This window comes from Nomascus leucogenys, chromosome 11, assembly GCF_006542625.1.
Source record: "Nomascus leucogenys isolate Asia chromosome 11, Asia_NLE_v1, whole genome shotgun sequence".
NCBI classification, from domain to species: Eukaryota; Metazoa; Chordata; class Mammalia; order Primates; family Hylobatidae; genus Nomascus; species Nomascus leucogenys.
This window is the reverse complement of record NC_044391.1, coordinates 118,952,121-118,975,926: the sequence shown is the minus strand read 5'-3', so window position 1 is coordinate 118,975,926 and position 23,806 is coordinate 118,952,121. Positions and strand designations below refer to the sequence as shown.

Genomic DNA, 23,806 nt, shown 5'->3' with positions numbered 1-23,806 from the left:
TAAGTACAGGAGAGAGCTGGGATGCCGTCATGAAAATAAGGACTCGAAGTTTACAGGTTAAATATTGAGACTACTTAGCATTCAAAATCGACTTCCTTCCTAGAACTCTGACAGCACAGAAACTTCAGGCAGGACACTGGCAGTTTCTCTGACAAATCTGACCCGTCAAAAGGGAAACCCTCAAGACACAGACATCAATGGTTTTGTAAGGAAGGAACCCCATAGTGAGGCCACAGTCAACAAGCCCTGCGTGTGTGCTCAGAGCTTCCAAATTGGCTTCCAATCACTTCTTTTTTCTTTTTCTTTTCTTTTTTTTTGAGTCAGAGTCTCACTCTGTCGCCCAGGCTGTGGTTGTGGTACAACGGCGTCATCTCAGCTCACTCCACCTCCTGGGTTCAAGTGAGTCTCATGCCTCAGCCTCCTGTGTAGCTGGAACTACAGGCACCCACCACCACACCAGGCTAACTTTTGTATTTTTAGTAGATGAGGGGTTTCATCATGTTGGCCAGGCTGCTTTCAAACTCTTGACCTCAAGTGATCCGCCTGTCTCGGACTCCCAAAGTGCTGGGATTACAGGCGTAAGCCTGTCCAGGCCCCAGTCACTGCTTGAATATGAACAGGCTGTTAATGATCACCAAAAACAGAATCAACCCATTAAATTTTGGAATACTGGGGCTTGTGGCAGGTGGGGATATGGTATGTGAAGTTAAAATTAAGAACTGACCAGCTTCCAGAGAAGAAAGAAAAAAGATTTTGGCAATGGAAACTCAAAATGACATTGAGAGTCAGCACACAAAGGAAAAATGCTTTCAGAATTCTGATGGAAAATAATTTTCTTTCTTTTTTTCCTGCACCCAATCATCCATTAGGAAAATAATTTTCAAAAAGAAAGCTATACCCACCCAAGCTATTGAAGGATGGCAGAACACGCCACCCCAAAATGTGCTGTTTTGGCACAAAGGTTTCCAGCTAAAGGGACTTAAACACAGCAGACCCAACAAGACTGTTCTGACCTCCCTTTCCTCCTGAAAGCAGAAGACAGAACTCCCACATGAATAATATCTTTCCTTTTCCAGGAGAAAACAAACATTTTTATCACCAATACAGGGAGTCAAAGCCAAAGCATTTGGTACAAACAGACCTTCTTAAAATAATTCTTATCTTCCTTTAGCCTCCGCATACATTTTACTTTTCTGTAACTGTCTCCCTTTGTTCAACGTAGTATAAAAGTATATAGGTTTTACCACTTCTTGGAGTTTTCATTTACTCATGCAGGCTCCTGTGTCATGTAAAACTTAGATTAAATAAATGTGTATGTTTTCCTCCTGTTCATCGGGCTTATGCCTATTTCATTCTCAGGCCTAGCTGAAGACCCTGAGGGCAGAGGTGAGGTCCTGCCTTCCCACGCTGTCAGCAGGCATCACCAGGGAACCTAGCTGAAGACCCTGGGGGCAGAGGTGAAGTAGGTGAGCTCCCGCCTTCCCACGCTGTCAGCAGGCATCACGGGGGAACACGGATGCTTTCAGACATGCAAGTCTCAACGTTGTTCTCCATCACATACTCCTCAAATCTCCACTAGAAGATATGTTCCATTAAAATAAAAAAAGAATCCAAAAAAGAATATGACACAAAATCCAAGAAGTAGGGGATCCAATATGAGAGAGACAGAGGGACCAGAGGGACCTCCAGGATGATCCTGACTCGAGATCCCAAGATGCCAGCTGTGCTGCCAACATAAGGATTACATAGTCGAGATTAGCACAGGCCAGAAATGTTCAGAAGAGATTTCCTCAAGATGAAATGGATAGAATACCTCAGGTGTCTGGTTGTACTGAAAGGAGATGAGCCCAACTGGGAGAAGAGCTTAGAATTAAATTAGTGCTAAATACAAAGAAAACTAATTGCATGAAAAAACAAGATCTTAAATCCAGAGAAAACGAAGTACTGGGGAGAACAGGGAAGTAATGATTGCATGCTACCAGGTGCCACGTTTGCATAGTCCTGGTAATGTAAACAGTGAGTACATATTTATCCATAATCACCATTGGGAGGAGGGGAAACAAGTGTACGATGGGGAAAGAGGAAGTGAAGACGGCAAGAGGAGGAGGTGAACCAGCTAAATTCTTATTTTCCAAAGTCAACAGCTAACATTTGAAATTCAAACCTTAAGAATAATATAAGCGTTTTAAAAATAAAAAAGCAGGCCAGGTGCAGTGGCTCACACCTGTAATCCCAGCACTTTGGGAGGCCCAGGCAGGCAGATCACTTGAGGTCAGGATTTCGAGACCAGCCTGGCCAACATGGTGAAACCCTGTCTCTACTAAAAATAAAAAAAACTAGCTAGGCATGGTGTCGGGTGCCTGTAATCCCGGCTACTTGGGAGGCTGAGGCAGGAGAATCACTTGAACCTGGGAAGCGGAGGTTGCAGTGAGCCAAGGGATCATGCTACCTGCACTCCAGCCTGGGTGACAGAACAAGAATCCATCTCAAAAAAGTAATAATAAAAAAAAATAGGAAAGCAAATAGTAAGTCTCCCCTGACTCCTCCACCCCCAACAAAACAACAACTAAGAATTGAAAGTGAAGACCCCGGGAAGAAGTAATAAACATTAGGGAAGTAATAACAGAGGCTCTAGTTTTTTGTGTGTTTTTCGGTTTGTTTGTTTTTACTGTAGCCTCACTCCGCTGCCTGGGCTGGAGTGCAGTGGTGTGATCTCGGCTCACTGCAACCTCCATCTCCCAGGTTCAAGCGATTCTCATGCCTCAGCCGCTTGAATAGCTGGGATTACAGGCATGTGGCCACCATGCCCAGCTAATTTTTGTATTTTTAGTAGAGACGGGGTTCCACCATGTTGCCCGGGCTGGTCTCGAACTCCTGACCTCAAGTGTTAGCCTCAGCCACCCAAAGTGCTGGGATTACAGGCACGAGCCACAGCACCTGGCCTGAGGCTGTAGTTTTTTGGAAGCAGACAACACATTTGTTTCAAACTATTTGCATGTATAAGTTTGATCAAAACTAAAATTTTAAAAGGATCAATGTGGTCATGGAAGATGAGAGGAGGGAAATTAGGAAACTGCGAAGTGATAATGGCTTGAACTATGAAGGTAAACCTAAAATAAAATAGATACAAGAGATTTCAATAGGAGAGTGATCTAAAGACTCAGTCTGTATTGATCCGTCTTTACAGAACAGAGAATAGAAAACAAAACAAAAATCCTCAATAAAATACTGGCAAACCGAATCCAGCAGCACATCAAAAAGCTTATCCACCATGATCAAGTGGGCTTCATCCCTGGGATGCAAGGCTGGTTCAACATACGCAAATCAATAAATGTAATCCAGCATATAAACAGAACCAACGACAAAAACCACATGATTATCTCAATAGATGCAGAAAAGGCCTTTGACAAAATTCAACAACCCTTCATGCTAAAAACTCTCAATAAATTAGGTATTGATGGGACGTATCTCAAAATAATAAGAGCTATCTACGACAAACCCACAGCCAATATCATACTGAATGGGCAAAAACTGGAAGCATTCCCTCTGAAATCTGGCACAAGACAGGGATGCCCTCTCTCACCACTCCTGTTCAACATAGTGCTGGAAGTTCTGGCCAGAGCAATCAGGCAGGAGAAGGAAATAAAAGGTATTCAATTAGGAAAAGAGGAAATCAAATTGTCCCTGTTTGCAGATGACATGATTGTATATCTAGAAAACCCCATTGTCTCAGCCCAAAATCTCCTTAAGCTGATTAGCAACTTCAGCGAAGTCTCAGGATACAAAATTAATGTACAAAAATCACAAGCATTCTTGTACACCAATAACAGACAAACAGAGAGCCAAATCATGAGTGAACTCCCATTCACAATTGCTTCAAAGAGAATAAAATACCTAGGAATCCAACTTACAAGGGATGTGAAGGACCTCTTCAAGGAGAACTACAAACCACTGCTCAATGAAATAAAAGAGGATACAAACAAATGGAAGAACATTCCATGCTCATGGGTTGGAAGAATCAATATCGTGAAAATGGCCATACTGCCCAAGGTAATTTATAGATTCAATGCCATCCCCATCAAGCTACCAATGACTTTCTTCACAGAATTGGAAAAAACTACTTTAAAGTTCATATGGAACCAAAAAAGAGCCCGCATCGCCAAGTCAATCCTAAGCCAAAAGAACAAAGCTGGAGGCATCACGCTACCTGACTTTAAACTATACTACAAGGCTACAGTAACCAAAACAGCATGGTACTGGTACCACAACAGAGACATAGATCAATGGAACAGAACAGAGCCCTCAGAAATGATGCCGCATAGCTACAACTATCTGATCTTTGACAAACCTGACAAAAACAAGAAATGGGGAAAGGATTCCCTATTTAATAAATGGTGCTGGGAAAACTGGCTAGCCATATGTAGAAAGCTGCAACTGGATCCCTTCCTTACACCTTATACAAAAATTAATTCAAGATGGATTAAAGACTTATATGTTAGACCTAAAACCATTAAAATCCTACAAGAAAACCTAGGCAATACCATTCAGGACATAGGCGTGGGCAAGGACTTCATGTCTAAAACACCAAAAGCAATGGCAACAAAAGCCAAAATCGACAAATGGGATCTCATTAAACTAAAGAGCTTCTGCACAGCAAAAGAAACTATCATCAGAATGAACAGGCAACCTACAGAATGGGAGAAAATTTTTGCAACCTACTCATCTGACAAAGGGCTAATATCCAGAATCTACAATGAACTCAAACAAATATACAAGAAAAAAACAAACAACCCCATCAAAAAGTGGGCAGAGGACATGAACAGACACTTCTCAAAAGAAGACATTTATGCAGCCAGAAAACACATGAAGAAATGCTCATCATCACGGCCATCAGAGAAATGCAAATCAAAACCACAGTGAGATACCATCTCACACCAGTTAGAATGGCCATCATTAAAAAATCAGGAAACAACAGGTGCTGGAGAGGATGTGGAGAAATAGGAACACTTTTACACTGTTGGTGGGACTGTAAACTAGTTCAACCATTGTGGAAGTCAGTGTGGCGATTCCTCAGGGATCTCGAACTAGAAATACCATTTGACCCAGCCATCCCATTACTGGGTATATACCCAAAGGACTATAAATCATGCTGCTATAAAGACACATGCACACGTATGTTTATTGCGGCACTATTCACAATAGCAAAGAGTTGGAACCAACCCAAATGTCCAACAACGATAGACTGGATTAAGAAAATGTGGCACATATACACCATGGAATACTATGCAGCCATAAAAAATGATGAGTTCGTGTCCTTTGTAGGGACATGGATGAAACTGGAAAACATCATTCTCAGTAAACTATCGCAAGGACAAAAAACCAAACACCGCATGTTCTCTCTCATAGGTGGGAATTGAACAATGAGAACTCATGGACACAGGAAGGGGAACATCACACTCCGGGGACTGTTGTGGGGTGGGGGGAGGGGGGAGGGACAGCATTAGGAGATACACCTAATGCTAAATGACGAGTTAATGGGTGCAGGAAATCAACATGGCACATGGATACATATGTAACAAACCTGCACATTGTGCACATGTACCCTAAAACCCTAAAGTATAATAAAAAATAAAAAAAAGAAAAAAAAAAAAAAAAAAAAAGAAAACAATCGTTCTGGTCTCTAATTACAGAGACTGGGACCAGTGCCAGAAGCAATACAGCTGAAATGCAGTTGTTGAGAGAGGGCTCATAAACTGGATTTTGGAGGAACTGAATTCAGAGTGATCAAAGTACAATCAAATGTACTTGTGACGACCACAGCCAGTTCAGACATGGGGCTGGAATGATATAAGGTGATACTAAGAATGACTGTTTAATACACACCACAGAACAGTATGTGTAACTTGATACTATTGGTGTAAAAAATGAAACAAAAATATAAATTTGTGCCTGCACAGAGTTTATCTTTAGAAGGATACAAGAAACTGGTAATATTAATTCCCTCCGAAGGGAGAAATGAGTGACTGAAAGACAGGGCTGAGAAAAAGGTTTTTCCTGTACCCTGTACATTCTTTTGCATCTTTTGAATTTTTCACCATGTGAATTGCATGAATTGCTGACTTATTTAATAAATATATAAATTACTTAAAAACTTATATTAAAAGGTGCCATCAGCACAAAAGGTGATATGATAAGGTCCATGATCTCAGTTTCATCAGGGAAAAACAAGAACACAAAGGGTTGACATGAAAACACACGCTTAAAGGTCTCTTTTGTACAGAGATAATACAGTTCCCCTTTGAACTTTCACCTGAAGTATTTCATCCCACTTTTTATTTCATTTATTCTTATTTATGTTAGTCTCAGCAATTATTTTAGCCACAGATAGCCAATCTTTAACTTATAACAAAGCCCATTTCAACAACTCATTTATCTTATGGACGCCCACCCTACAGGTGTCAAAGCCCACAGAATGTAGAACACCCAGAGTGGACCCTAATGTGAACATGGACTTTGGATGATGATGTGGGTTCATTGATTGTACCAAAAATACCTCTGTGGTACAGGATGCTGACAGTGCGGGAGGCCACGTGTGTGGAGCAGGGGTATATGGGAACTCTCTGTACCTTCTGCTCAAATTTGCTGTGAACCTAAAATTCCTCTAAAAAATAAAGTCTATTAATAATAATAAAAAAGAAACCTCAAAATAACACCAAAAAACTCCTCAACAACAACAAAAAACCTAGTTTAGTAGTTCCTAAAAAAGCTAAACATAGAATTGCCATATGATACAGCAATTCTGCTGCTGAGTAGACTGAAAACAGGGACTCAGACAGATACACGGAAGCCAGTGTTTGCTGCAGCAAGATTCCAATAGCCAAGAGGTGGATGCAAACGACCTAAGTGTCCATCAACTGATTGAAAACGTGACAGATCCATCCAATGGAGTGTTATTCAGACAGAAAGGAACACCGTAAGGAATACTGTTCTGATACATGGCACAGTGTGGATGAGCCCTGAGAACGCTATGCTAAGTAAAAGAAGTCAGGTACAAAAGGACAAACATTGTATGATTCTACTTATAAGGACTATCTAGATCAGGGGAACCCACAGAGAGAGGACACAGAATAGAGGCTGGCAGGGCTGGGGAGGAGGACGGGGGAGGGATTGTTTAGTGAGTACAGAGTTTCCAGACGCACAGTGGCAATGTGTGCATGACAACGTGAGTGTATTTAGTGCCACTTAACTGTACACGTACAAACAGTTAAAATAGACATTTTTGTGTTATATATATTTTGCCACAATGTTAAGAAAAAAAAAGCTCAGTGATCCCTCCCTTTCTCCTTTCCCTTCCTCAAAAGCAATTACGTCTAAAGCCGTTAAGTGAGGCAAGGTAGGTGATCTGTTTGGAGGGGTAGGGGTAGGTGTGTGACCAGGAGGTCACGCAGAGTTGGCCGGGTGAGGAGGGTAATGGGAGTGGGAGAAAGTGGACGGGATGTGAATAGATCAAATGAGTAAACATGCTGAGATGACAGGAGCTGGACTTCTCACTGTTGGTGAAGGCAGTACAAATATGAAAAGGTGGAACACTAAAATAAATGCTTTGGTATCAGACAAGGTCTCACACCAATGGAATCAAACCAACCTTACTGATGCAAACTCATGGTTACTTACACACACACACACACACACACAGACACACACACACACTCACAGGGGCATGTACTGATACATATACATATATTTCCTACCTTACTAAGAGGGCCTGATGAGCTGGTATTCCCAATTCCCAACTGCTATTATCAATGACAATCAACAGTATAATTAGCACCCAGATCTTCGTCTCTAACACCACACTCCACTGAAAGTAACTGGAGGTCTTTGGAGAAATGGTTAATTCCATGTCAGGGGCAGACAAAGAACAAAGTGAGCTTAGAATATCTTGTGACAGAAAGAAAAGAAATATTCAGCTAGGCATAGTGGCTCATGCTTGTAATCCCGGCACTTTGGGAGGCTGAGGCAGGAGGATCAGTTTAGGCCAGGAGTTTGAGACCAGCCTGGCCAATTTTTCTACTAAAAATACAAAAATTAGCTGGGTATGGTGGCGCACGCCTGTGATTCCAGCTGTGCAGGAGGCTGAGGCACAAGAATCTCTGGAACTGGGAGGTGGAGGCTGCAGTGAGCTGAGATCACACCATTGCACTCCAGCCTGGGACACAGTAAGACCCTGTCTCAAAAGAGAACAAAGGAAAAAAAAAGTTAATTTGACATAAATTGTATGGTATGTAAAATATATATTGATAGTGCTATGACCAGGTCAGGCAAAGTGGCTCATGTCTGTACTCCCAGCACTTTGGGAGGATGAGGCAGGTGAATCATATGAACCCAGGAGTTCAAGACCAGCCTGAGTAGCATGGCAAAAGCCTGTCTCTACAAAAAATAAGAAAAATCAGCTGGGTGTGGTGGTGTGCACCTGTAGTCCCAGCTTCTCAGATGGCTGAGGTGGGAGAATCGTCCGAGCCTGGGAGTTCGCGGCTGCAGTGAGCACGATCGCACCATTTCTCTAGCCTGGGTGACAGAGCAAAACCCTGTCTCAAAAAAAAAAAAAAAAGAAAAGAAAAGAAAAGAAAAAAAACAGTTACCAAAAAAAAAAGTTAATTTGATATGTAACTTTAATGATAAGAGTTAAATTTTCAGTTAGAAAGGTCCGTTTAGCTGTTGCAGCTTATTCTCCATTTCTCAGGCTTACACTCTCCTCCCCGACATCCATTTGTAGGGTGCAGAAGATTCATTCCATCGGATGCTCCTAAGTCACAGGATGGCGACATCTTTACAAGTTCTTAATAAGGTGATGTAGTCATGTAATATCAGATGTGCAAATAAGATAATTAAGGAAAAAGTAGGTGAGGCATGGTGGCCGCCATCTAGAATCCCAGCACTTTGGGAGGCCAAGGCAAGAGTATTGCTTGGGCCCCGAAAGTTCTAACTAGCCTGGGCGACATAGTGAGACCTCTTCTCTACAAAAAATCAAACACTTAGTCGGGTGTGTGGTGCACACCTGTAGTCCCAGCTACTCAGGAGGCTGAGGTGGGAAGGTCACTTAAGCCCGGAGGTAGGGGATACAGTGAGCCGTGGCTGCACCAGCACTCCAGCCTAGCTGACAGAGCAAGACACTGTCTCAAAAAAAAGAAAAAGAAAAAGGAAAAAAAATTGTAGTTTGCCCTTTTTGGATTTCTAATTACAAAGGAAAAAATACCCTATTATTAATCAGCAACTGATTTATTCATTCTTTTTTCTTTATTTTTTTAGAGACAGGGTCTCGCTTTGTTGCCTAGGATGGTCTCGAATCCTGGGCTCAAGTGATCCTCCTGGCTCAGCCTCCCAAAGTGCTGGGATTATAGGCGTGAGCCACCACATCCAGCCTGATTTACTAATTCTTATAAGCTATGCGGTCCTCAGACCTTTTGAAATAAAATTGTATATGTTTTCCATTACAAAGTAATATTTGCTCAAGAACAAAATTACATATTTACCATTACTTCCTCAGAATATATGCCCAGAAGTAACATTACAGCAATTATATATATATTTTTAAGAGGCAATTTTTCTAAAGAAATGACAATATTTTCATAAAACAAGCATCCAAACTAATATTTACATAAACAAGATAAATTAAAGTACTGATCAGTAAATTAACGACATAAAATATGAAAATATAATTTAAAATATAAAACCATAAAAGAGAGAAAATCACACAATATTTGGCATAACTAGTAACAAACATAAGCTTACCTGATAGCATCCGCTCCCCCAGTCTGGGTAACTCAGCTTCCTCTCACACTTCTCCATAACAAATGCTGATTTCTGAATCAGACAAACGGAATGAGGTCCATATTTCTCAGCGCCATAGTTCTTAAAAATTTCTGAGGCAAAGAAGAAAAGCCTCCTTAAAAATTAACTTTTGGCTCAAAGAACAAGAAACTGAGGCATCCCATTTTTATGATTAAAAGTTGCTTTAAAAATCAAACATGTTTCATGGATGGAAATTTTAAATTTAAAAAATTAGGATAGGCCGGGCGTGGTGGCTCATGCCTGTAATCCCAGCACTTTGGGAGGCCAAGGTAGGAGGATCACAAGGTCAGAAGAGGGAGGCCATCCTGACCAACACAGTGAAACCCTGTCTCTACTAAAAATACAACAAAATTAGCTGGGTGTGGTGGTGGGCGCCTGTAGTCCCAGCTACTCAGGAGGCTGAGGCAGGAGAATGGCGTGAACCTGGGAGGCGGAGCTTGCAGTGAGCCATGATCGCGCCACTGCACTCCAGCCTGGGCGACAGAGCGAGACTCTGTCTCAAAAAAAAAAAATAATTAGGATAGACAGGATTCCAAACTCACACTAGGTTCTTAATAAAGGAATTAATGGGAGAAAATTACTGCATCAGACACAAGGGAATAAAACCGGGCCCAATGTTTTCTAGGTTAAATATATAGAAGAACTAGCACAAAGAATCCTTAGATCACTAAATACCAAGATAAAATCATCTTCCCTGGTGGTCTAAATGGGAGGCACCTCCAAATTACTCATGATAGGGTGAGGCCAAGTGCTTTATATAATGCAGACTTTTGGGGGGTGTTGCAACTTTTGAAAACTTTCTTATATCTTCAACTTGTGTCACCTCCTGGAAGTCCATAAATATTAGGCTGGTGCAGAAGTAATTGCAGTTTTCGCATTACTTTAATGGCAAAACCACAATTACTCTTCCACCAACCTAGTAAGATGCTGACCTAATCTCACATTAAGCACAAACCTGCAGAGGACGGGTGGAATGAAAGGCCTCTAATGGACAAACGGACAAAGCTCTTAAACCCGAGCAATAATTTGCTCTCTTTAGACTCTTTACAATAAGTTTTATTTGGGGAAGTAGAGAGTTCAATGAGCTCATTTTAAAATATTATAAAGATAAGTGTTTTATGTCAGTTTTGACAAATCTTAATTATATAAGCTAAAAAATTCAAATTAGAATAAAACAGAATTCTTTACTTCTTTTGAGTATCAGAGTCTTTGAAAACTACAGTGAAGAGTGTCTAAAATGGGGTTCAGGGCTGGACGTGGTGGCTCAAGCCTGTAATTTCAACACTTTGGGAGGCCAAGGAGGGAGGACTGCTTGAGGCCAGGAGTTTGAGGCCAGTCTGGGTAACATAGCAAGCCTCATCTCTACAAAAAATTTTAAAAATTAGTCAGGTGTGGAGGTGCATGCCTGTAGTCCTGGCTCTGGGGAGTCTGAGGCAGGAGAATCACTTGAGCTCAGGAGTTACAGGTTACAGTGAGCTATGATGGTGCCACTGCACTCCAACTTGGGTGACAGAGTGAGACCTTGTCTCTGAAAAATAATAATAATAATAACAAACCAGAATTCAGCAAACTGCAACCCTCAGGCCGAATCCTGCCACATTCATTCATGTGCCTATTGGCTGTAACTGCTTTCAGACTGTAACAGCAGAGTTGAATAGCTGAATCAGAAAGCTAGAGACTTTATGACCCACAAAGCCCCAAATATTTATAATTTCCCCCGTTACAAAAAAAGATTGCCAGCTCCAGCTCTAAAACAATAACATGTGATAGTGTATCTTTGGCAAATCCATAACTGACAGATCTGTGCATTTCTTTTGCTTTAATACGGAACTGCTGAGTGGTTCTAAGTTGTTAGGATATTTATTTATTTATTTATTATTTTTATGTGAGATGGGGTCTCACTGTGTTGCCCAGGCTGGAGTGCAGTGGCATGATCTCCACTCACTGCAACCTTCGCCTCTTGGGCTGCTCAAGCAATCCTCTGGCCTCGTCCTCCTCCATAGCTGGGACCACAGGTGTGCACCATCGCACCTGGCTAATTTTTTGTATTTTTGATACAGACAGGGTTTCACTATGTTGCTCAGCTGGCCTCAAACTCCTGAGCTCGAGCAATTCACCTGCCTTGGCCTCCCAAAGTGCTGCGATTACAGGCGTGAGCCACTGCGCCTGGCCAGGACATTTATTAAATAGATGAATGATGGGGAAAAATGACTGCAGGAATCCAGTTACGTCTGCCAAGTTTAAGAGTAAAAGGTAAGAATACAAAAATTTAGAATTTAAATGCCTTAGTCTGTAATAAAGTATGGAATGGGGGTGGGGGTTTGGAGACTAGGTTAAAACTTCTGATGAACAGAGAGAAAAACTACTTACTGCTCTTTCTTATATCAGATGTGAGAACATTTCTATTTACAAAGGTAATTAATATGAGCTGTAACTATTATTGCAGAATATCCAATTGCCATACTGTTTATTCCTTTGATATCTTGTTCATTTATATGTATTAAGAAGAAACAAATAATATGGTAATATATCTTACTGGCCATGAGATGAGAACATTGTTTTGATATCTGAAGAGTGACATGTTGCTTCTAACTTACATAAAATGCACATTCCCCATGAGAGGAGAAAGCAGCTTATCTGAGGTATTTTAACAAAAAGAGGCTGGCATTGGAGGATCTTGCACTGACACAAATTAACTATATCACTTAGTATCTATCCGCCTATCTGGGAAATACAGTAATACCTTCCTTACGTTTCTCATAATGTTTTCAGAAGAATAAAATGGTAAGAATGAAAGTGCTTTGCAAATGGAAAGTGCCATGCAGCTAGAAGGTATGACTAAAATATAGTGTGTGTGCATGCATACGCTAATAATCCCTTCGATGGGTCAGGCACAGTTGTAAGCACTTACTACATTAATTCATTTAATTCTCACAACTCTATAAGTATTGCCTCCATTGTACAGATGAAGAAACAGGCAGAGAAAAGTTAAGTCACTTCTTACATATGGATAGCAGCTGAACTATAAAGCAAATTCAGACAGTCCTGCTCTAGGGTCTGTGCCCTTAACCACGATTCTATACTGCTAATATATAATTTTAATATGTATATAATACTTCATTTCACTAGCTGACTAACCTGGTTGATTTTCCAATATTCTACAATCTGAGCTGCGCTGATATTCACCACTTAAATGCCAACTGAATTCCTGACTGAAAGGGCAATAGTCAGCAATTTCCACGGAGCCACCATAATAAGGCAAATCTTCTGCAGGTATTCCACTGAGTTCATCAAAGTACTGCAGAAAAAATATTGGGAAGACAAGAAAGTAAGAAACATTCTGTATAAAATTGAGGAAGTGCACAGGTAATTTCTTGCAACCCTCTAATGCCATATAACACAAGATACTAATGTACTTTTCTTCATCAACGGCACCAAGTAAAGAACACAGTAATAAACCAATAGAGGAGTAGTTTAAGGTTGCTATAGTTTTACAAATAAGCAAGGTAAGTAAATGAGTCTTAAGTTATATATTACAATGTTAAATTAGACTAATGTTTTAACAGAATGAAATAGTTTTAATTACATTGAGCAAAAAGAAGTTTTAAGAGTTGACAAAACACAGAACTAATGCATGAAGTTACATTTTAAATATATTTTTCAAGAGTTTTTAGGAGGCAGTTTATACGTTGTTTTGACAAACTTGAAAAAAATTAAAATCTGAGAAAATAAACAAGATCATATATATAAAATACTTTGAATACCAAAGGTACAAGGTACCAGATAAATTTTATTGTTCCTTTCTTTTTTAAATTAATTTTATGGCCGGGCATGGTGGATCACGCCTGTAATCCCAGCACTTTGGGAGGCCGAGATGGGCGGATCACCTAAGGTCAGGAGTTCAAGACCAGCCTGGCAAACATATAGTGAAACCCCATCTCTACTAAAAAAAAAAAAAAAATTAGCTGGGTGTGGTGGCGCACACCTGTAGTCCCAGCTACTTGAGAAGCTGCGGCAGGAGAATAGTTTGAACCTGGGAGGCAGAGGTTGAAGTGAGCCGAGATTGCTCACTGCACTCCAGCCTGGTGACACAGCAAGACTCCATCTCCAAAAATAAATAAATAAATAAGTAAAAATAATTTTATGTGTTTTCACACCCCTGGATGCACCAGATAAATTTTTAAAGATGTCACATTTCCCACCAACTTACTGAGTTATATCACTATTCCTATGAATATATTTGCTGTTTTATGGTATCTGAAGTATTCAGTGAGCTCATAAATATGTGTAGCAGCTTTATTTTAAATTAGCTTCTGAGACATCATTTCTGACAAAAGGTTCCTTTGTAAATGGCAGGTGAAGTTGAGGCTTTTTAAAGATAGCTTTGGCAACAAGAAACTTAAAGGTTTTCTTGTAGGATTTTAATGGGTTTAGGTCTAACATTTAAGTCTTTAATCCATCTTGAATTAATTTTTGTGTAAGGTGTAAGGAAGGAATCCAGTTTCAGCTTTCTACATATGGCTAGCCAGTTTTCCCAGCACCATTTATTAAATAGGGAATCCTTTCCCCATTTCTTGTTTTTGTCAGGTTTGTCAAAGATCAGATAGTTGTAGATATGCAGCATCATTTCTGAGGGCTCTGTTCTGTTCTATTGGTCTATGTCTCTGTTGTGGTACCAGTACCATGCTGTTTTGGTTACTGTAGCCTTGTAGTATAGTTTGAAGTCAGGTAGCGTGATGCCTCCAGCTTTATTCTTTTGGCTTAGGATTGACTTGGCGATGCAGGCTCTTTTTTGGTTCCATATGAACTTTAAAGTAGTTTTTTCCAATTCTGTGAAGAAAGTCATTGGTAGCTTGATGGGGATGGCATTGAATCTATAAATTACCTTGGGCAGTATGGCCATTTTCACGATATTGATTCTTCCAACCCATGAGCATGGAATGTTCTTCCATTTGTTTGTTTGTATCTTCTTTTATTTCATTGAGCAGTGGTTTGTAGTTCTCCTTCAAGAGGTCCTTCACATCCCTTGTAAGTTGGATTCCTAGGTATTTTATTCTCTTTGAAGCAATTGTGAATGGGAGTTCACTCATGATTTGGCTCTCTGTTTGTCTGTGATTGGTGTACAAGAATGCTTGTGATTTTTGTACATTGATACCATTCAGGACATAGGCGTGGGCAAGGACTTCATGTCTAAAACACCAAAAGCAATGGCAACAAAAGCCAAAATTGACAAATGGGATTTAATTAAACTAAAGAGCTTCTGCACAGCAAAAGAAACTACCATCAGAGTGAACAGGCAACCTACAGAATGGAAGAAAATTTTTGCAACCTACTCATCTGACAAAGGGCTAATATCCAGAATCTACAATGAACTCAAACAAATTTACAAGAAAAAAACAAACAACCCCATCAAAAAGTGGGCAAAGGACATGAACAGACACTTCTCAAAAGAAGACATTTATGCAGCCAAAAAACACATGAAGAAATGCTCGTCATCACTGGCCATCAGAGAAATGCAAATCAAAACCACAGTGAGATACCATCTCACACCAGTTAGAATGGCCATCATTAAAAAGTCAGGAAACAACAGGTGCTGGAGAGGATGTAGAGAAATAGGAACACTTTTACACTGTTGGTGGGACTGTAAACTAGTTCAACCATTGTGGAAGTCAGTGTGGCGATTCCTCAGGGATCTAGAACTAGAAATACCATTTGACCCAGCCATCCCATTACTGGGTATATACCCAAAGGACTATAAATCATGCTGCTATAAAGACACATGCACACGTATGTTTATTGCGGCACTATTCACAGTAGCAAAGACTTGGAACCAACCCAAATGTCCAACAACGATAGACTGGATTAAGAAAATGTGGCACATATACACCATGGAATACTATGCAGCCATAAAAAATGATGAGTTCATGTCCTTTGTAGGGACATGGATGAAACTGGAAAACATCATTCTCAGTAAACTATCGCAAGGACAAAAAACCAAACACCGCATGTTCTCACTCATAGGTGGGAACTGAACAATGAGAACTCATGGACACAGGAAGGGGAACATCACACTCCGGGGACTGTTGTGGGGTTGGGGGAGGGGGGAGGGACAGCATTAGGAGATATACCTAATGCTAAATGACGAGTTAATGGGTGCAGGAAATCAACATGGCACATGGATACATATGTAACAAACCTGCACATTGTGCACATGTACCCTAAAACCTAACATATAATAATAAAAAATAAAAAATAAAAAAATAAAAAAAGAGAAACTTACAGGTTATGGCCGGGCATGGTGGCTCACGCCTGTAATCCCAACACTTTGGGAGGCCGAGGCGGGTGGATCACATGAGGTCAGGAGTTTGAGACCAGCCTGGCCAACATGGTGAAGCCCTGTCTCTATTAGAAATACAAAAAGTAGCCAGACATGTTGGCTCACACCTGTAATCTCAGCGCTTTGGGTGGCTGAGGCAGATGGATCACTTGAGGCCAGGAGTTCGAGACCAGCTTGGGCAACATGGCAAAACCCCATCTCTACTAAAAATATGAAAACTAGCCAGGCATGGTGGCTCGCAGCTGTAAACCCGGCTACTCGGGAGGCTGAGGCACAAGAATCGCTTGAACCTGGGAAGGGGAGGCTGCAGTGAGCTGAGATCGCACCACTGACTCCAGCCTGGGCGATACAGTGAGACTCTGTCTCGAAAAAAAAGATAAAAGATAAAAGATAAAAAGAAACATAAAGGTCAAATCAGAGATCCAGACGAGATATGTGGCGCCATTTCCTCAATCTTTCAGATCCCAGGAATCAAATCTTTTCCAAAGCAGGGTTTCCGAGTCTTCTAATTAACTGGATTAGAGTACTTAAGTTATTTTCTTTAAAGATTTTTTTTTCTGTGTAAATTAGAGGAATTTAAATAGCAAGGCTTTGGAAACAATTAGAAAACATAAACAGGTAAAAACACACCAAATATTCAAATTCTTCTTGCCATTATTATAAGACACTGCTAGATTTTAACTAAGTGCTATCAATTAGGACATTAGTTATAAAGAAATGGAAACATTATTCCATTTTTTTCTAACTTACAGAAAACAAACAAGGCCTTATAAATTAAGAAACTTAAGAGACTCTACTCTTTTAGTTAAAATGGAGACTACTTTTGAAAAGCTGATTCCTGAAACTGTGCCCCAGGCCCGTTTTACCTGGTATTCCTGTGGTAAAGGCTTAGGGAACTTCTGCAAATTACACACGGCAACTGCTCTCTGGTCCTGTCTGCAAGTTAGCTGCAGTGGGTTACTTCTGAGCGTGTCACAGTAAGGGCTCAGCACCTGCCTCCTGCAAACAGAGAAGTACCGTGGTATCAGATTGCAAAGAAAATACCGCAAGTCCATTATGCAGCCAACAAATGGAATTCCAGATCCTGGCCTAAAAATACAAACCTTCATAATTAACAAATGGGATTCTCGGACAGAGATGGAGGCAAGGTCCCCTCTGCCCTGCCGCTACAAAGAGTGGAATTTTCTCTATTCAATAATCTGACAGTTTGTTTAATTGACCACCTTCACCAGACAATCTGATTTTCCTGTGCAAAATTAAGATTGTTCCATTAAATGTAATCTTGAAAGTATAATTTGAAAAAAGAGCACGTAAATTATCAAAAGATATCAGAATCTGTTGCACTGTCTTGCAAAAATAACCTTCGAACAAACCTGTAATTCTTAGCAGTCATCAAATTGACAATTGACAATATAAAAATTATATTAATATCACAATAGCAACTTTATAAATAAAATCTCAGTATTCCTAAATAATAGAAACCCTATTAATACCAGTCTACCAAACTGTAATAGAATCACTGACAATTTTCCTCTTCTTCCACATATTTCTTAAGGAAAAAAAAGCCTGTATTAAATATTTCTTATTTTAAGGAAAATTGATGACTTGTCTTATTTAAATGAACATGGTGTATCAGCATACATCTTTAGGGAGTTACAGCTTCCTAAGATGAAACATGTAAAATACTTACCACAGTCTTCAGCAAATTGGAAGCAGCACAGCGTAACAGGAAAGCAAAGGTTTTGAAGTCATCGCACAGGTCTGGGTTCAAACACCAGCACCAGCCGCACTTCTGTGGAATTTACTTAACTTTCCTGAGCTTCAACCACAAAGCACTCAGTGCCTGGCACATGCAGGCTACTCAATAAATGTAATTTCTGCTGTTTATACCATTTTCATAAAATCTTCATATAAGGCAATATTTTAACTTCCCATGATAAAGCTTCCAATGAATATGGAAGTTCATATTCCAATAGTTCTTAATCAGTTACTTTCCTGATATCATGAAAGTCATTTCTGTTTTTTGTCTAAAACCAAAAGGTGTATTATATTTACTTTAAATTATATAAAATGAGTTTTGGCTAAATGAATAAACAGGAAAAAAGATGTTAAAAGTTAGTGATTTTAAACATTCCGAAGTTAGAGCTGTCTAAGATTTGTGGCTTACAAATTCCAGAGAAGCACTGTCAAGAAAGAGAGTGGGAAAAGGTGTATATCTGTGCTGCCCAGTATGGTAGCCACTAATCACGTATGTCACTTGAAAGGTGACTAGTTAACTGAGGAACTTATTTATTTATTTATTTATTTATTTATTTATTTATTTTGAGACGGAGTCTTGCTCTGTCGCCAGGCTGGAGTGCAGTGGTGCGATCTCGGCTCACTGCAAGCTCCACCTCCCGGGTTCAAGCAATTCTCCTGCCTCAGCCTCCCAAGTAGCCGGGACTACAGGTACATGCCACTACACCCAGCTAATTTTTGTATTTTTAATAGAGACGGGGTTTCACCATGTTGGCCAGGATGGTCTCAATCTCTGGACCTCGTGATCTGCCTGCCTCTGCCTCCCAAAGTGCTGGGATTACAGTCATGGGCCACCATGCCCGGCCCTGAGGAACTAAATTTTAAATGGTATTTAACTTTAACTAATTTAAATACAAGTTTAGCTACATGTGGCTAATGGAATCATATTAGACAGTATAGCTCTAGAGCCAATATTAACACCAAATGAGCTAGGCAGAGGAGTTGGGTGATTTATCAGTTTTAGTTGCTTCGAACACAGAAAGAACCTTATTTTAAGTAGGTGTAGATTCAAATGATTCAAAGAAGTATGGCTCTGCCTATGCTCACTCAACCAATCCCTTCTCACCCTGGTTTCCCAACAGTGGAGAAGAGTCACAACTGACGAAGCCCAGAAGGTAAGCGTCAGCTCCTGTGCTCGAGAACGGCTACACTGGAATCTCTAACATACAAGCAGGCGGACTGGCTCTGTGGTGTCAGAAGATGGCTTCTATCCTGTAAATGATTCTGAACTTCAATGCCTCACAAGTGGGACATCTGAATGATTCTGACAGGGGTCAGCAAACTCAACTCTTGGGTCAAATCCTGACCACAACCTGTTTTTTTTTTCTGGTCGATTTTCTGTTTTTGAGACAGGATCTCATTGCCCAGGCTGGACTGCATGGCACAACCATAGCTCACTGCAGCCTTGATCTTCTGGGGTCAAGCAATCCTCCCACCTCAGCCTCCCATGCAAGTGGGACTACAAGCATGTGCCACCATGCTCATTTACTTTCTGTAGAGATGGGGAGATGACAGGAGCATGGCCATGCCCATTTGTTTTGCCTCTTGCTGTATAAAAGTAGAGGTAAGTAGTTGTGACAGAGATTTTAATAACCCTCAAAACCTAAAATATTTACTATTTGGACTTCAAAAAAAAAACCTTGCTCAAAGTGGCTTATGAATGAAAGGAAAGGAGAGAATTCAGGGGACCCACAGTTTTAGTTTTTAAGAATAAAGAAGTAGAAGTCCCTTCTGTTTCTGGTCTTAGGTGATGCTATAATAGGGACCAAAAGGGGAATAAACAGAGTTGCAACTGTTAACAGAAAAGTGAACAAACAAAAACCTCCCTAAGCTCTTGCAGCTGCAGTGTGAGTTACATACTTCCCTTGACACACTGGAACAGTGGTGCCCAAACACCATTGCACATAAAATCATTTGGGAATTTATTAAAACAAACTCACACAATGCTAGTGCTTGGCTCTTAGCACAGTCATGATATAATTAGTAACCGGGGTATGGAGAGTTTTTCAAGTTCTCTAGATGATTTTCATAAGCAGCAAAATTTGAGAACCGCTAACTGGCAGGTCAAGCTGTAGGGCAGGGGTAACAAGCTGGGGACACCCAGAGTGGCTGCGGGTGCTTCCAGCTACTGCCTATTATCTTCACATTAGGGTTACAACTCAGAGGTCAGACTCCTTAGTAGAAACTACAAGTGATTTAAATTGCTTTATGACCTAACCTACGTAAGAAAAGATGAGAATAGTATTTTCTTTTCTTTTTTTTTTTGCAACAGGGTCTTGCTGTCACCCACACTGGAGTGCAGTGGCATGATCACAGCTCACCACAGCTGTGACCTCCTGGGCTCAAGGGATCCTCTCACCACAGTCCCCAAGTAGCTGGGACTACAGGGCCAGGCCACCATGCCAGGCTAATTTTTTTACTTTGTAGAGATGGGGTCATGTTGCCCAGTCTGGTCTCAAACTCCTGGGCTCAAGTGATCTTCCCTCTTCCCAAAGTGCTGGGAATACAGGCGTGAGCCACCACACCACACCCAGCCCACCAGGGGAAATTTTTTTCAAATATAAAAATAGAAATATAAGTACCACTTCTAATTCCTGGAAGATGGACTACATATGCTTTTCTCTACTCCTCCTTCTAAGTACAACTAAAAACCCAGACACTGTAAATTAAAGAAACAAAGGAAGACTCTGAAGGGTGGAGAGAAGTCAGACTAGTTGGTAGAGAGAAGTCAGAGGGTTATGTGGAGAGAGGAGACTAGTTATGTGGAGCGAGGAGACTAGTTATGTGGAGAGAGGAGACTAGTTATGTGGAGAGAGGAGACTAGTTATGTGGACAGAGTTATGTGGAGCGAGGAGACTAGTTATGTGGAGAGTGGAGACTAGTTATGTGGAGAGAGGAGACTAGTTATGTGGAGAGAGTTATGTGGAGAGGGTACAGAGAAGTCAGACTAGATAGGGGACTCTGAAGGGTGGAGAGAAGTCAGACTAGTTATGGGACTCTGAAGGGTGGAGAGAAGTCAGACTAGTTAGGGGACTCTGAAGGGTGGAGAGAAGTCAGACTAGTTATGGGACTGAAGGATACGGAGAAGTCAGACTAGTTAGGGGACTCTGAAGGGTGGAGAGAAGTCGGACTAGTTTGGGGACTCTGAAGGGTGGAGAGAAGTCGGACTAGTTAGGGGACTCTGAAGGATACCAAGAAGTCAGACTAGTTAGGGGACTCTGAAGGGTGGAGAGAAGTCAGACTAGTTAGGGGACTCTGAAGGATACCGAGAAGTCAGACTAGTTATGGGACTCTGAAGGATACCGAGAAGTCAGACTAGTTAGGGGACTCTGAAGGGTGGAGAGAAGTCAGACTAGTTAAGGGACTGTGAAGGGTGGAGAGAAGTCAGACTAGTTAGGGGACTCTGAAGGGTGGAGAGAAGTCAGACTAGTTAGGGGACTCTGAAGGGTGGAGAGAAGTCAGACTAGTTAGGGGACTCTGAAGGTGGAGAGAAGTCGGACTAGTTAAGGGACTCTGAAGGGTGGAGAGAAGTCGGACTAGTTAGGGGACTCTGAAGGGTGGAGAGAAGTCGGACTAGTTAGGGGACTCTGAAGGGTGGAGAGAAGTCAGACTAGTTAGGGGACTCTGAAGGATACCAAGAGTCAGACTAGTTAGGGGACTGAAGGATACAGAGAAGTCAGACTAGTTAGGGGACTCTGAAGGGTGGAGAGAAGTCAGACTAGTTAGGGGACTCTGAAGGGTGGAGAGAAGTCAGACTAGTTAGGGGACTCTGAAGGGTGGAGAGAAGTCGGACTAGTTAAGGAACTCTGAAGGGTGGAGAGAAGTCGGACTAGTTAGGGGACTCTGAAGGGTGGAGAGAAGTCGGACTAGTTAGGGGACTCTGAAGGGTGGAGAGAAGTCAGACTAGTTAGGGGACTCTGAAGGATACCAAGAAGTCAGACTAGTTAGGGGACTGAAGGATACAGAGAAGTCAGACTAGTTAGGGGACTCTGAAGGGTGGAGAGAAGTCGGACTAGTTTGGGGACTCTGAAGGGTGGAGAGAAGTCGGACTAGTTAGGGGACTCTGAAGGGTGGAGAGAAGTCGGACTAGTTAGGGGACTCTGAAGGGTGGAGAGAAGTCGGACTAGTTAGGGGACTGAAGGGTGGAGAGAAGTCAGACTAGTTAGGGGACTGAAGGATACAGAGAAGTCAGACTAGTTAGGGGACTCTGAAGGGTGGAGAGAAGTCGGACTAGTTTGGGGACTCTGAAGGGTGGAGAGAAGTCGGACTAGTTAGGGGACTCTGAAGGGTGGAGAGAAGTCGGACTAGTTAGGGGACTCTGAAGGGTGGAGAGAAGTCGGACTAGTTAGGGACTTCAGGACTCAAAGACTGATATGGTGGTGAATTCTCTCAACAACTGATAGACCAACTAGGCAGGAAATCAGCAAGGATATAGAAGGACTTAACATCATCCACCAACAGGATGTAATTCACATTTATACAACACTCCACCCAGCGTCAGAATGTACATTCTTTTCAAGTGCCCATGAAACGTATATCAAGATTGGCTGGGCACGGTGGCTCACGCCTGTAATCCCAACACTTTGGGAAGCCAAGGCGGGCGGATCAGCTGAGGTCAGGAGTTCAAGACCAGCCTGGTCAACAGGATGAAACCCCATCTCTACTAAAAATAAAAAAATTAGCCGGGCATGGTGGTGGGCGCCTGTAGTCCCAGCTACTTGGAAGGCTGAGGCAGGAGAAGAGCTTGAACTTGGCACCAGAGGCTGCAGTGAGCCGAGATCGCACCACTATACTCCAGCCTGGGTGGCAGAGTGAAACTCCATCTCAAAAAAATTTTAAAAATAAAAAAAAAATACATCAAGATAAGACCATATCTTGGGCCATAAAACAAACCTGAACAAATTTAAAAGAACTCAAATCATACAGCATATATTCTCCAACTACAATTCAACAACAAAAAATGACAGAAAAATTTCCAAATATTTGTATAATAAACAACACACTTCTAAATAATCCATGGGTCAAAGAAGAATCTCAAAGAAAAATTTTAAAAAATACATTGAACTGAATGAAAATAAAAATATAACATATTGAAATTTGTGAGACAAAGCTAAAGAAATGCTGAGAGGAAAATTTATAGCAACAAATAGCTACATTAGAAACAGGAAATATCTCAAATCAATAATCTCAAAAATCAAGATTAAGAAGAGAAAAATAGGCCAGGCACAGTGGCTCACGGGAGGCCAAGGTGGGCCGACTGCTAGAGCCCAGGAGTTTAAGACTAGCCTAAGCAATACAGTGAAACCCTGTCTCTACAAAAATACAAAAATTTAGCTGGGTGTGGTGGTGTGTGCCTGTAGTCCCAGCTACTCGAAAGGCTAAGGAGAAAGGTTCGCTTGAGCCCAAGAGGTCAAGGCTGCAGGGAGCCTCATGATCGCACCCACTGCACTCAAGCCTGGGCAAAAGAGATCTTGTCTTTAAAAATAAAACAAAACAAAAAAAGCTAGGCATGGTGACTTACACCTATAATCCCAGCACTTTGGGAGGCCAAGGCATGCAGATCACTTGAGGTCAGGAGTTCAAGACCAGCCTGGCCAACATGGTGAAATCCCTACTAAAAAATACAAAATTAGTGGGGTGTGGTGGTGTGCGCCTGTAGTCCCAGCTACTTGGGAGGCTGAGGCAGGAGAATTGTTTGAACCTGGGAGGCGGAGGCTGCAGTGAGCCAAGACTGTGCCACTGCACTCCAGCCTGGGCGACAGAGTGAGACTCCATCTCAAAAAATAATCATCATCATAATAATTAAATAAATAAACCAAA

The 23,806-nt window shown here is 41.3% G+C and overlaps 1 protein-coding gene across 2 annotated transcripts in view; it reads right to left on the bottom strand.

Annotated features, from left to right (window-relative positions):
• Window positions 1-23,806, bottom strand: part of LMLN (leishmanolysin like peptidase) — an 84,370-nt gene that overhangs the window by 8,058 nt on the left and 52,506 nt on the right. For both annotated transcript variants that reach the window (XM_030823066.1, XM_030823065.1), the window contains 3 exons: window positions 17,056-17,188; window positions 12,991-13,150; window positions 9,793-9,923 (listed from right to left, as the gene is read on the bottom strand). In XM_030823066.1, the coding sequence (XP_030678926.1) occupies window positions 9,793-9,923; window positions 12,991-13,150; window positions 17,056-17,188 (424 nt within the window). The remainder of the gene's footprint in view (window positions 1-9,792; window positions 9,924-12,990; window positions 13,151-17,055; window positions 17,189-23,806) is intronic.